Genomic DNA, 12,883 nt, shown 5'->3' on the forward strand with positions numbered 1-12,883 from the left:
AGTATTATCTGGTATCGGTGTCCCTACACCTCTGTAAAGCCCATAGGAGTAGTGCGCTGCACTTAGCTGTTCATAACCTGCTACAAGAGTAGTACACCCTGGTGGTGTGAGTTGAAATGCTGGCTTTTGAGTCATAGGTGTCCTCCCATGAGCTGTGTTAAAGCACTGCTCAGGGACAGTGTGGCAGTCTCCCAGAAAACAGCAGTGTGAACATCTGTTCATGAGTGTTTTATTGTAGGGAATTACTAAAAGTGTCTTAATCTTACATTTAATGTTTTTTACAGTGGTGTTTCTGTGTGTAGTAATCTGTATAACATCGATCGGTCAGGCTGACACATCTTCTGTAGCAGCTGGAGAACAAGTGTGTCCTGCTGACAACTGTGCACATGTGGCTCTTGGGCCCCTGCTTCATCAGCTGAAGGCACAGAGCCCTGAGGTTTCCTAATGAACAGATGGGTAGGAACTAATGAAAAACTGATCCTGTGCTTTCCCCTTCCACACTGAATGGTGTGTCTAGAAATGCCATTTTCATTTCTACCCTGTTGTCCCTCTGCATAATTGCCAACCAGCCTAGCAGGAAAGTGAAATGCTGTGAAGACTGCTGGTGTTCAATAGCCAGTGCACGTACTCTGTAAGATGATGTACTGCAGAAATAACAAGGCAAACTTCTTTGTCCTGGGTGAGCTCAGTGGCTGAAAGCCTGTGGCATGCTGTGAAATGGAAACACAAGTTGAGATGCTTCCCGTCATGATAACTGTAGTGACTAATGCTTGGCAAGTCTTGCATTTTGGTAAGTTGAAGAGTTGATTAACACCAAAAGAGGCTTTAGCTGGTACAGCCTCTATCAGTCGGTCAGAATCTGAAGGGAGCCAGTGGTTGAACGTTGCTTAATGGCCACGATGCTGTAAAGAGCAATAAAAATGCAAGTTACAAGAGAGCTAGAAAACTACTTTCTGAAACTACTGTTTGATTATTATTCCCCCCCCCCCCCCCCCATCAATTCTTTAGTTTAAAATTCACTGTGGTGTCTGTAGCTGGCTGAGTGCTTGTGTGATTTCTCTCAAGGATCTGCCAGCCTTGTGTACAAGTAATGATAGTGGCAACATTTGTCATCGTTTGGACTTCAAGTCCTAGTAACGTGTGTTTGTGCTGATAATGGTGCTAACTTCTATTTGCAGCCTGCATTAAAAGCAGTTGAGTAGCTAGCAGTGACTTGCAGCAGGGTTGTGGTAAGGAACGAGTCACTTTTGTGTCTGGAAAGCATGAGGAGGAAAGCAGAGCCAGGGAAATGATGAGTCTGAAGTAGCCTTCCCCACGCCACCAGTCCTGCTGACACCGGGTGTCAAATGTGCTCACAAGAGCAGAAAGCCAAGCCAAGCCAGAACCGATGGTGTAGGACCTTTCCTTGTAGCATTGCTTTTTCTTCCTAAGTGATAATATTGAAGTCAGTATGCATTAACCATATATATATGTATATATTTACAAAACCATGTATTAAAAATGCCTTTAGACTTATACTTGCTCCTGAAATTCACCTATCAGTTGCTCTGTAGCTGCATGTTTGGGCAAATTCATTGGATCAGAGAAATGACCACTTCCTTTACCATGTAATGGTTTCTCTTTGAAAAAAACACCTGAGGGAGACTCAGATTATTCCTTTCTACCACAGTGAGTAAGTAAACTGTAATGGATTTTTGAAAGAATGTTTTACTTTGTGCAGGATTATTCCCTCATTCTACTTATTACAATTTTTGTAATACCAAGCATTACATTTGTGTGAAGGCTTTGTCCCCCGGGATTATCAGCTCTTAAACTCTGCTAAATATTCTTCCTACAGTAATTCATGTTACATTAAACAAGAGAAGACTAACAGCATTAGATAGATCACTTGCAAGTTTCAGTTTTTGAATGTCCTTGATATTTCTCAACTTATTTCTGCAAAATTTGTATTTCTTCCAATTTTCTTTTTCATTTTAACTTTACTTAAAAGAAGTTTAAGTTTACTTAAAAAAATCCCACCTGTGTTATATACTTTAGACACAGAATCAGGTAACATTGAGAAAATACAGCATGTCCTTTTGGACAAAACCCTTCCTGTTCCTTACCTCAAAGGGAGAAGAGTCAGGCAGCCAACTAGAAAAGACAAGATGAAACAGAAGCCGCTGTACCAGTTCAGTGTGTTTTGATAGATCTTGTTGTAGACTGTAGATGTCACTACTCCTGTGGTGACTAAAGACAACTGCAGCAGGACAAACACCTTACCTGTAAACCAAGAACATGGTTCGTTACAGGGAGAAAAAGCCAGTTCTGGTACGTCTTGATGAATACTGGATCACCACTGTGTGGGAGAGCCAGGTGGTCATTGCTTCGTAGGCACCAGATGGCATGAGCTTGTATCTGCTTCTATTCGAGATCAGAATTCAGTGCCTTTTCCTTCTTTTAGGCTGAAAGATTCACCCAGCAAACTGCTTAATCAGTCTACACGTAGAGGTAACTGCCTGGAAGACCAGCAATAAGCTGGGCAGTAAGTGCTCCTTTCCCTTTGAAGTGGAAAAGTATTTTTGGGCTAGCATCTTCAGGACAGGAGAGACAGGAGAAATTTCAGTCAGGGTCTGCTTCTGCATTCAATCAGAATAATGGTCCACTGGGTTCCAATATGCCCCGAAACGGGGAGGTGTGTGTGATTTGGACAGAGAAACTGAATTCTAGTTAAACAGCTTTTGTGCTGAAGTGCACCCTTCTGTTTCTGTAATGGTGAAAGGGGGAAGGTGAAGTAACCCATCCTGCTGGGATGTGCAAGCTGGGAGCAAGGTCAGTGCTATACAGTGGGCTTGCTGCCTTGGCAGCCTTCTCCAGTTGCACAGCAGCAGCAGCCACAACTGAAGGGGACAGCACTGCTACCAGGGCTGCTCTGCTTCATGGCCCAGCTCCAGAGCTGATCCGCCACTGTAATAGGGTGCAGCCTGCATGGCTCAAGGTGGAGTTTAAAAACATCATCAGGATTAATAACTATGACTAATTTGGGGTGTGAGCTGCTACCTGTGTGGTGGGTAGGCGAGTTTGCTATGGAGCATGGTGAGGAATTATCTTAGTGACAGAGCAGTATTGTGTTCATATGGTACAAGGGAAAAGGATTGCTGTAGGAACGGGTTTGGAGGAGACATGAACAGCCAAGGTTCTGAGGTCTTATTTGAATGCATGGCTAGTCCTGTCTGTTGTGTCTAAATCCAGGTCATTGGGGTAAAAATTGTAGCCTTCAATACAGTGTTGTAAAATAAATATATTTTACTGTTTTCTAATGCATTTTTTTACATAAAATAATTCCTGCTCCTGTTTACCAGTAAGGGCTGATTTTTATGCAAAGGTTATCCTTCGTTAGTTAAATCATAGTCTGACAGGAATAAATTGCCAGGAAACACTTGAAGATGTGTTTAGAGAGCATAACTGAAAAAAAGCTGAAAGAAATCCACCCTTTCCAAAGCTGGAAGTAAAAGAAGTCAAATATAAATGGTGTATGTATCACAGTGCTGCAACTCAGTGCCTTGCTTCTCTTGTTTTCCCCTGGAGTACTGTGTTTTTGAGCAGTACCTCTGGTGTTTTTCCTGCCTTTGAGCTGCACACTGATAATCATCTTCAGAAGCATGTGCTGAAAATTGTGTGGTTAAATGATGTAACTAAGGACAAGAAGTTCCGATGTGACAATCTTGTCCTGCAAGTTTCTCTGCTCCTCCCTTCCCATTTGTGGTACCAACTGTTCCAGTTTTATTATGCAGAACACAGATTGCAACAGTAACTTGCCTTTCTCTTTGTACCTTAGGCTGAATGGAGGGATTAGAGGTTTTTTGGCTGGTAAGACAACCAAAGCACTTACCATAAGATGATCCTTCAACATGCTTGGATAACATGGATCTGATGGTTGGTAAAGGGATGAGGGCAAAAAGCATCACTGCCCGTGCTGCAATGTAATGAGCATGTGGTTATCATCAGTACCTGCTTCTTGTCTCCCAACACAACCACCACTGCTTTTGAAGACTATGGGCAGAGCCTTTGCTGCACTTTTTCTTGTCCCTTGAGTACCAGAAAACAGTACAGATCTTTGGTAGGAGTGTAGGTCCTCACTCCACGCAAGCGATGCTGGGTAAGCCACCTATTGCTCCCACCAGCAGAGGTACGTTGCCCAAACCAGCTGTAGTCTCTTGGTGTAAGCCTGAAAATCCAGTGTAGCACTGTCCTTTGAGAGTGATGATTTGAGTCTAACTAGCAGAAAGAGCATCCCATGCTACATGGCTTTGACATGAGCAATACCCTTGTCACACTACAGCTGTTTTCTATTTTGGTGCTTCTGGCTTGCAGTATTTTAGGCTTCTCTAGTGCTGGAACTTCTAGGGAGCTGGAATTACCTTCCTGTCAGGAGAACCAGCCTCAGTGAAGACTTGATCCATGTCTAGTGCACCAAGGTGTTTCTGCAACGGAGGGAACAAGCATTCTGCACACTGTGTAGCAGCATGTGTTCATGATGGACTTTAAATATTAAAAAGCCCCATTTTTAATTCTTTTAATTTTCTTTTGTAATCATTTCTTCCCCAGCCTGATTGATGAAATGAATAAAATCTCTTAAAAAATTACGCTCAATGTTTGGCTTAGTACACAAATATAATCTTTCCCTTTAGAATAACTTTGACTTTCAATTTCTTATTCCCTGTAGGGGCAGACAGATAAAGCACTTCAGGCCATTTATCTTAGACCTTTTTCTCTTTCTAGAAGAGAAACCTCAAAGCCATACAGCACACAATACTCTTTTAGATATGAATTATCCATCTCTTTGCCACAATGGATGCAGTTCTTGCAGAAGCTACCTACTAAATATAAACTTGCCTTTCCTTTGTTGTGGGATGCTGTCCCCTATGTTTATATACAGTTTGAGATTTGTACACTACATGATTGTGGTATTTAGTTGCTAGAGTAGCTCCAATATTTCACCATTAATTTTCCCATCAGGCATAAATGCCTTAATGTAACAAAAATAAATCACATCTTGGGATGTTTGTTTCATAGGAAACCTTTGCCATTTGTTTTTTGTTGTTGTTGTTGTTGTTGCTGTAGCCATAAGCTTTAACTCACAATAAGCAAGTGCTTGGATGACATGATCTACTGTGGGACGTCCCTGCCCATGGCAGGGGGGTTGGAACTAGATGATCTTAAGGTCCTTTCCAACCCAAACCATTCTATGACTAATGCAGTGGTGTGGTCTGACTAGCTCCAATAGCCAGCAACAATTCCCACTCCCCTGTGGTGTGAGCATTGTTCTCCTGCTCTGATGCGGGCTATGACCAAGTGACAAATTACAAGTCAACCAACCTTAAACTAACCTTGGCAGGAGTGTATGCCTCCTCTGGATATTGTAGGGTTGTGGGTGCCAGAGTACAAAGAGGGGTGATAGGGGACTGATAATGAAGCCCTCTTGGGCACTGCTCCTGTGACAATCTGCCTAGCTCCCTGCTCTGAAACTCACAGTGAAGCAGACCAAAAGCCCTTCTGATGCTGAAACACCCCGACCCCTTTCTCAGGATGTACTTGCTTGTGTGAGTGGTTGTTTGACTCACCAAGGTAGAAAAGGAATGTCCACCTAACGAAGGCCATGATGAGGATGCCAGCACTGAAGGATACCACTCCAATCATGATCATAGTTATATCCTTCAAGTATTTGGAGAACACAAATACACCTAGGAAGCTGGTGATGAAGATCACATACCCAGCAGCATTGCCATATCCAATTTGCACGGCATTCCAACTTAAAGGCTCCCTGAGCAAGAAGAGTGGGAGTATGTTCATCGCACCAACCACAGCGAGGTCATAGAGGATTGCTGCCATAAACAGCATGGTGAGGATGAGTTTCGAGGGGGATACTGGATTGGAGTTGCTGCTCTTTGTGTGGGCTGGTAGCTGGCTGCCCACCTCCTCTGCACTCTTTGGTTTGGCTGGGCAGGAAGCTGCTGGCTTGGGGACTGTCAGGACAAAAGTGCTGTAGAGGAAGCAGAAAGCATAGCAAGCGATGCTGCAGCTCACCAGCACAGTGCCCTCTTGATAGCGGTCACTGAAGCCAATAAAGAGGTAGCCGGATGCCATGCTTCCCAGAAAGCCAGAAAGGCCATACACCAGCTCAATAATGATGAGCCGAAGGGACCTTTTGATCTCGGAAGAGCCCAGGGATCCCAGAGCCATGACACCTGCCCAGAGCGTGGTGAAACCGCCCGTCAGCCCATTGAAAGCAGCAGCCCCATACATCACCTCAATCGGCCAGCCCAGCAGGATCAGGAGGAGCAGGAGAGTTTTGGAACCCAAGTAGCCAAGAAGAGGGAAGCAGATGGGGATCTTCCGATGTATCCTGTCCCCCAGCTTGGACAAGCCATACGCTGACACCAGTGGGCTCAGGCCCAGGACAAGGTTGTAGATGATATAAAAGTTAGAGACAGCCTTTTGCTGAGCATCTTCCAGCACATGGGAAGGAGCAGTGGTGTTGGTCTGGTTGTAGTAGTTCTTCACCACCAGCAGCAGTGCCGTGTCGTAGAAGGCGCTGGCCACTTGGGAACCTGCGACCACGGGCTCAATCCACGTCCTCATCACGGCCACCCCCACCATGCTGCTGGCGACCTCCTCTTCCTGGGGAGAGCTGTGTTCAGGGAGATGTGCAGGAGGAAATGGCTCTTCAGAAGCTCTGCTCTGGAGGCATGCTCAGGGAGGAGCAGCAAAGGGAAGAACAAAAACTGGGCTGCACAGGATCAGGGAGTTGTGCAAGAGATGATCTGGCCGGGAGGATATCTGCACCTCGCCTTGCTACACACACTTGCACACGCACATCCCTGCGCTGCTCTGATCCCCGGCTCACAGACAAGAGGCTTTTGTACCGCTGGAGAACGCCCTGAGCTCACGAACTGTTGCTGCTCCTCTTCCTGGGTAGTTTCAACAGAGGTCAGATGACCCAGGGGAATTTCTCTCTCCCAATTTAGGAAGTGAAAATGATCAAGTAGTTGCTGCAATTTGGAGTGATGGTTTGGGGTTTGTTTGGTTTGGATTACTTTCCCCCTCCCCCCACCTTCTGGCATCTTCACCTGTTTCCAAGTGGCTGCGGGAGCCGAGGATGGCTGTGTGCTTTTACTCAAGTAATCAGTGAGTTCCCCTTGCCACAAGCTCTTTTTCCTGTCTTCTATACAAGCATGTTGTTGGCTGTTTTGCTCCTAAGTGCTCCTGTCTGCCCTGTTGCTGCACCGTGCCCATTATGTCATTGTTGTTTCAGTAACTCACTCAGGAAATTACACCAAAAAGAAACCAACGCTGAAAAAGCCTGGTTTTGGTAACCTGCCTCCCGCAGCTGCCACGCTGCCTGCTGTGGCCTTTGGCTTTGCAGTGTGGGAATTTCCAGGAGAAAGGAGAAAAGTCCCCATTTATCCAAGGCACCGGCAACCTCAGCACCGCAGCGAGCTGCGCTGAGCTGGAGGCTGGGAGGGGGGAGAACCCCCCCTGCGGAAGTGTTCTCCAGTCCCCGCTCCAGAGGCCGCTAGCTGTGCCTCGCTGCAGTGCTGCTGCCGCACGCAGCTTTGCAACCTGGCAGTCGGCCTTTGATACTGCTGCTGCCCAGGGGGGTCAAGCGAAGCGACTCACCCCAACCGGCTCCGGGTGCTTGTGTGTGACTGGAACAGGATATGGCGCAAGCAGGCTGCCAGCTCCAAGGAAGATGCTTGCAGTCCCAGCTGCAGGAAATACTTGGGGGATATTTGGCAGCCTCAAAAATGCTAACTTGAATTGTAGTGATCTCATTCTGCACTGGCTTAATAAATCAAAACAGGCAGAATAACAGTCTGTTCTAGGAAGATTTATGATGATTAGTTTAAAAAATAAATTAATGATTAATTTGCAAGAACAATGTTAAAGCCTCCATCTGTTACACTCTCTACTGATTCAGGTGACATTTACTCAATGCCTGTGTACTCATGGCTCAAGAGTTTTATTTTTTCATTCTTAGGTCAGTTGTGCAATAATTTTTTTTTACATTTCAGTGCAAGGAAAAGAAGTTCCAATGAGTAAGAGGGAAAGGAGCAGGGAATTGTCTGCTAGAAAGATTTGCTGCTGGACAATTCCAGTTTCACCAGAGAATTTGCTTTTTGGTCAGGCCAAAAGACTCCAGAAGCCAGATGTAAAATATGACATGGGGTGTTCCAACAGTTGGCTTTTTTATCATTTTTCCTCCCAGATTTTCTGCAGAAGGTGTCCAGTTTCTTTCAGATTTTATTCAGAAGTGGGACAAGTCTTTTTTTCTCCAAACCCTGGAATACCTCCAGAGGATGGAAATTCCAGACAACCTTAATGAAAACTCCACAGTATCAGCCTACGACCAGTTTAAGCAACAAACTCAAACAAAGGAAATGCCACGTTTTACTTCACCCAGGGAGCCCTTTCTCATCCACTAGACATTAGAGGGAAAAGATACAAGACTTTGTCCCATTCAAGCTTCAGTTTGGACGTTGGCTATCTTGGAGTACAGAGGTACGTTACAGGCACTGTGCTTGAGAGACTGCAGATCTGCTCAACTCTTACATAAGGGATATTTGTCCTCCACTCTTTGTTGCACGCACAGGCTGCCTGGCTTATTCGTCTGACACTCTTGACAACTAGGTGGTATGATCTTATGCTTAATACTATTCAGGCCTAGATAGCTAATGTCCTGTGCTGAGTGCCGTTAGTGATCTCGTGAGTTACTTACGTGTTTCCAGGATATTCTAAGTGTTCATTCACATTAAGTGTGCTTTTTAGAACTAGTTTTGTGGAAGGATAGAATTTCATGTCATTAAACACAGAACAGTGAGTGCTAAAGTAAGAGTTTAACACAGGCTCCGGGGTATTTCCAACTGCAAAATACTTTTCATGAATAGCATATTCATTTGATGCCACAAGGACTTCAAAATTACTGTTCTCTAGCATCAGCTTTTCCATGAAGCCCAGTTCTCAAATTGCTAATATTTATAGGGACATTTGCATCCACTTTAAAATATGCTGGTGCTGCATAAACACAGTGGAGCCTCAAGAGCCTGAAGAGAGTGGCCCTTGACATTTAAGAAAAATGCATGCATTGGGTCACAGGGTCTATTCTAAAAGCAAAATTACACTCGTGTAGCCTGTTGGAAAAGGAACACACTGTTTTAGGGCATTCCTCTCTAGAGTTGTCTTGCCTTGAGGCCCATCAGAGGCCAGGTCAGCTCTGTGTCTCAGCAGCTCTTGTACATTTGTCAGCCTGGCCAAATTAAAGTGTTTAATGTCTCCCTGTGCCAATGTTATACATTCCTATGCGGTATTAGTTTTCTTCTTTTTTTTTTTTTTTAATAATTTATGATAGTTCTAGCCCTTTTTCTGTCTGAATAGGGTTGCAGTAGGGATGTCAGTATGCTGGAGCAGCCAGGCTTGGCAGGTACCAGCATTTTGGAGCTTGGTCTCCAGGACTGTTTGTCTGCAAAGGTCCTTTTGACATCCAGGACTGCAATCCAACGTGGGTGCGTAAGCCTTCTTCATCCCCCTTGCCTAAGCCTGTGGATGGGATCTACGATTTACAGTCTCTGGCTGGCAAGGCATTTCACCTCTGAGGCGGTAAATGAACTTTGTAACTACTCCTTCTCCTTGGTACATGCTGATCATCCTGATGCACATGGAGGCTTTGTGGCAGTGGCAGGGCAGGGCAACATGACTGAGGAGGTACGAAGTGCCTAGTTCTGAGCGCAGATGGAGCTGTGGTCATGTTACAGCACTGGAGAGAGGGAGAGCTTGTTGAAAACATTGTGGAGAAGCAGCTATTTCAGTGATGGCCTGTTTTCCTTTAGAAAATACGTCTGCATCAGAAATGACCACGGAATGTAATGACAAGCTATGCTCTTTCTCTGTGGTGTGGGAGGTTGCCTTCCTCACTGACTACATTTAATTATATATTGTCCCTGTCTTCACAAGGCATGTGGTTCTGCTTGCAGAACTTCGGGGAGATAGAGGGAGAGTTGGAGGCGGCACAGAAAGCTGGGTGCAGAGGACAGGGGGAGCAACTCCTGGCAGCTGCTCTGCTACCAAAGGGATGTAAGCATCCTGGTCTAGGGCTGTTGTCTTGTGGGATCCAGAGCTGCTGCTGACAGATGCTAGTGCCTGGATATAAAAGGCCACCTCAGCAGCCCTGTTTCAGGGGCTCTGGAAAACAACCTCCAGGCTGTTTAGGGAATTCTCAGAGCTGGTGTCAGTGTCTGTAGCACAACATTGCGCTAATAAAATGCAGGACCATGCCCTTAACAGGTGTAGCTGGGGGTGTTTCTTATACTGAGACCCGTGGGCCAGCAGTCTGGCATTCAGGAGGTGCAGCACCACCAGACATGTTGAGATCACCTACAGGAACATCTGCTTTCATGTGCTCATGAAGAGATGAGGAAGCCCAGGCCATAGGCAGGGTGAGCACATGGTGCCTCACTCCCCCATGCCTTGAGGCCTCACGTGTTGCCCCACACAACCAAAACCCAGGGCAGTGTGCAGGCTGCAGAAAAGCTGGGGAACGGATTTGCTGCACGGAGAGACCCCATGGGGTGCGCTGGCCTGAAACACATGAGGAAGGGTGACCCCATGCCGGGGCAAGTGAGGTCCCTCAGCCTTCCCCCAGAAGAAGCTGGCTGCCCCGCTTTGGGAGCATGGGAGAGCTGGAAACAGCAGCGCTGCCCGGTTTCCTTTGCGACAGACACTGGCTGACCAGGCAGCACCAGAAACCTGTGCTGCCACTCTTCCACCAACAGATGTAATGTTCCAAAAGTTTTTCTCATTTCAGGGTTTCCTGCTTACCTGGTTGTAGTCTCCTGTGGGCTGCTCCCTCTGCTGGAAAGACCAAAGCATCCTGGACACACGGTTTCTGCTGACCTGGCGGCTCTTTTGCCTTAGCTTGAGGAATTTAGGTAATTAATAGTGCTGACAGTATGCCTTAACTGTGTGTCTTAACATTAATCCTCTGCATGGAAGCAGGAAAACAAGCTTCTTGCAATACCTGGTGTCTGTCTGATCAGCATAGAACAAATCCTGCATGTAGAAATGGGATGAAACAAATATCCTATAACTACAGCTTGAGCAATCCTGTTAAATAAGGCAAAAGTGGATAGTCTGGAAAAATGAAATAACCACAGCAAAACATGACTACTAAAAATTTTCACTACTGAACGAGCTACAGTCAATAATCCACAAAAACCAGCTCAAAACCAAACCCTGCCCCCTGCCAAGTGCACTCCAAAGCTATTTAGAAACACTTTTTGTTGTCTCCTTCACAGTTTAATTTGTAATGTAGGTCTAGAAACTTGCGTGGCAATGGTGAATGGGTACCAAAAAGCCTACAAACAGATTTAAGTAATAATAGATTTGTGAAAAGCATAAAGGGTAAATTAAAGCTCTGTAGAAGGAGTGTGTGAGTGAACTTGACTTGGGCTGTATAAGATTGAAGAAGAATTGTGTGTTAAGGGTGGACATGAATCAGAGGAAGACCAGACAAAGACAATATTGGAAAGGTTAATGTGCCAGATAAAGGAGGAAAAAGAGATAGTAAGCCACTCATCCTTGTGGAGTGGGGGGGGGGGGGGGGGGGGAGAAAAGAAGAGCAAGTGAAAAGGGAGCACTATGTTTTTTAGGCTGATAGGACCTTTGCCAGGTAACTCAGCCCTTGACAGGTACAATTAAAGGGAATGAGTATCTCTCTGTAAGCCTGTAGCTCCGTGGAGGTGGGAACAGCAGCAGGCAGGGGACACCAGGACAGCGGAGGGAAAAGAGACAAACACACCTTATTTTCCAGGGTGAGATGTGGAAACAATCAAAAGCATCATAAATGCTTAAAGATGGAGACTCTGCCTTGTGCTTCATGTAAAGCATAGTGCTTCCTGTGGAGAGGAGGGAAGTAAAATATTTCTCTAAATCTTAGTTCTTCTGGAGACATCTTTGCCTTAACATCCAGCTGTTTGCACCTGGCAGATCCCAGGTTAGCTCTCTGCATGGCTAAATTTATGTTGTGAAGGCAGGTAAAGCAAGCACTGAAGCCGTCACCTGCAGTAAGCCTCAGTGACATCCAACCCCAGACACTCAATGCTGCTAGATGGCAACTTGCTCCTCACAGCCTCTCTCTGCTCACTCTGCTGGGCTAGGTTCTGAGCACAGAAATTGGCAAGAAACATTAACTATGATTTTAGTCACTTGAGTATTTAATATTTCCAGGCTCTTTTATGCACAACATCCTCTGAAAGACATTCAGGTCCTTTGTTTAAAAACCACAAGAAGCTGCATACATATCCCAGAAGCTGCAGATGCTGCGGCACGCTCCAGTGACATTTGGGACCCCTGCCATTCTGTATTTCCATGTGGCAGCTCTTCCAGTGGAGGGTGTTTATGAACCACTGCAGTTCAGAAATAAAAGCCACAAGAAACTCGGTAACAAGCGCTCAAACCCTCTCATTGATTACAGAGCACCATCTGCTCAGCGGCAGGCAGCTCCTCCAGGGACCACTCTCCAGGGTGGTTTCGGAGGCGCGGTTGCGTGGCAGTGCCTTTCACTGTGCGCGCTGCAGAAATCCCCAGTGCTGGTGGAAGACTTGAGGCAACCTGGTATCACGAGGTGCAGATGATAACAGGGGCAACCCTGTGTTTTCAACAAGTGCTGCAGCCACACCTGGCTAATCATTCAGGTTGCAGCCTGAGGGTGGGACACTTGTTTGGAGCTGGCAGGGCGGAGAGGTCCCTGGGACAGGAGGGAAAGGCACCAGCATCCTCCATGAGGGTGGCTGGGAAGCTATGGGGGCCCATCTCCGTATCCACTTTGCTACAGGATACCAGTGGAATG

At 46.0% G+C, this 12,883-nt stretch overlaps 1 protein-coding gene across 2 annotated transcripts; it reads right to left on the reverse strand.

Moving 5' to 3' along the window:
• Positions 1–213: 213 nt before the first annotated feature.
• Positions 214–7,284, reverse strand: SLC46A2 (solute carrier family 46 member 2). Of its 2 annotated transcripts, XM_065661501.1 has the most exons (4): positions 5,604–7,079; positions 3,872–3,955; positions 2,106–2,262; positions 214–902 (listed from the first exon to the last, which is right to left on the reverse strand). In XM_065661501.1, exons 1-4 carry the CDS (start codon positions 6,637–6,639, stop codon positions 845–847), a joined length of 1,335 nt encoding a protein of 444 aa, XP_065517573.1. In that variant the 5' UTR covers positions 6,640–7,079; the 3' UTR covers positions 214–844. The 2 variants fall into 2 exon arrangements, with proteins under 2 accessions (XP_065517573.1, XP_065517574.1); XM_065661502.1 differs by lacking the exons at positions 214–902; positions 2,106–2,262 and adding an exon at positions 4,401–4,463 and having other exon boundaries at positions 3,868–3,955; positions 5,604–7,284.
• Positions 7,285–12,883: the final 5,599 nt, after the last annotated feature.

The sequence above is a fragment of the Lathamus discolor genome, chromosome Z (assembly GCF_037157495.1).
Source record: "Lathamus discolor isolate bLatDis1 chromosome Z, bLatDis1.hap1, whole genome shotgun sequence".
Lineage (NCBI taxonomy): Eukaryota > Metazoa > Chordata > Aves > Psittaciformes > Psittacidae > Lathamus > Lathamus discolor.

Bases quoted from the DNA above. Each gene is read 5' to 3' on its own strand.
- SLC46A2 (XM_065661501.1), bottom strand. From the start codon at position 6,639: ATGGTGGGGGTGGCCGTGATGAGGACGTGGATTGAGCCCGTGGTCGCA. The intron at 3,956-5,603 runs GTGAGTCAAACA...ATTACATTGCAG, and splicing joins GACATTCCTTTTCTACCTTG to CACGGGCAGTGATGCTTTTT. The intron at 903-2,105 runs GTAAGGAACAGG...TGCTCTTTACAG, and splicing joins CTGACTCTTCTCCCTTTGAG to CATCGTGGCCATTAAGCAAC.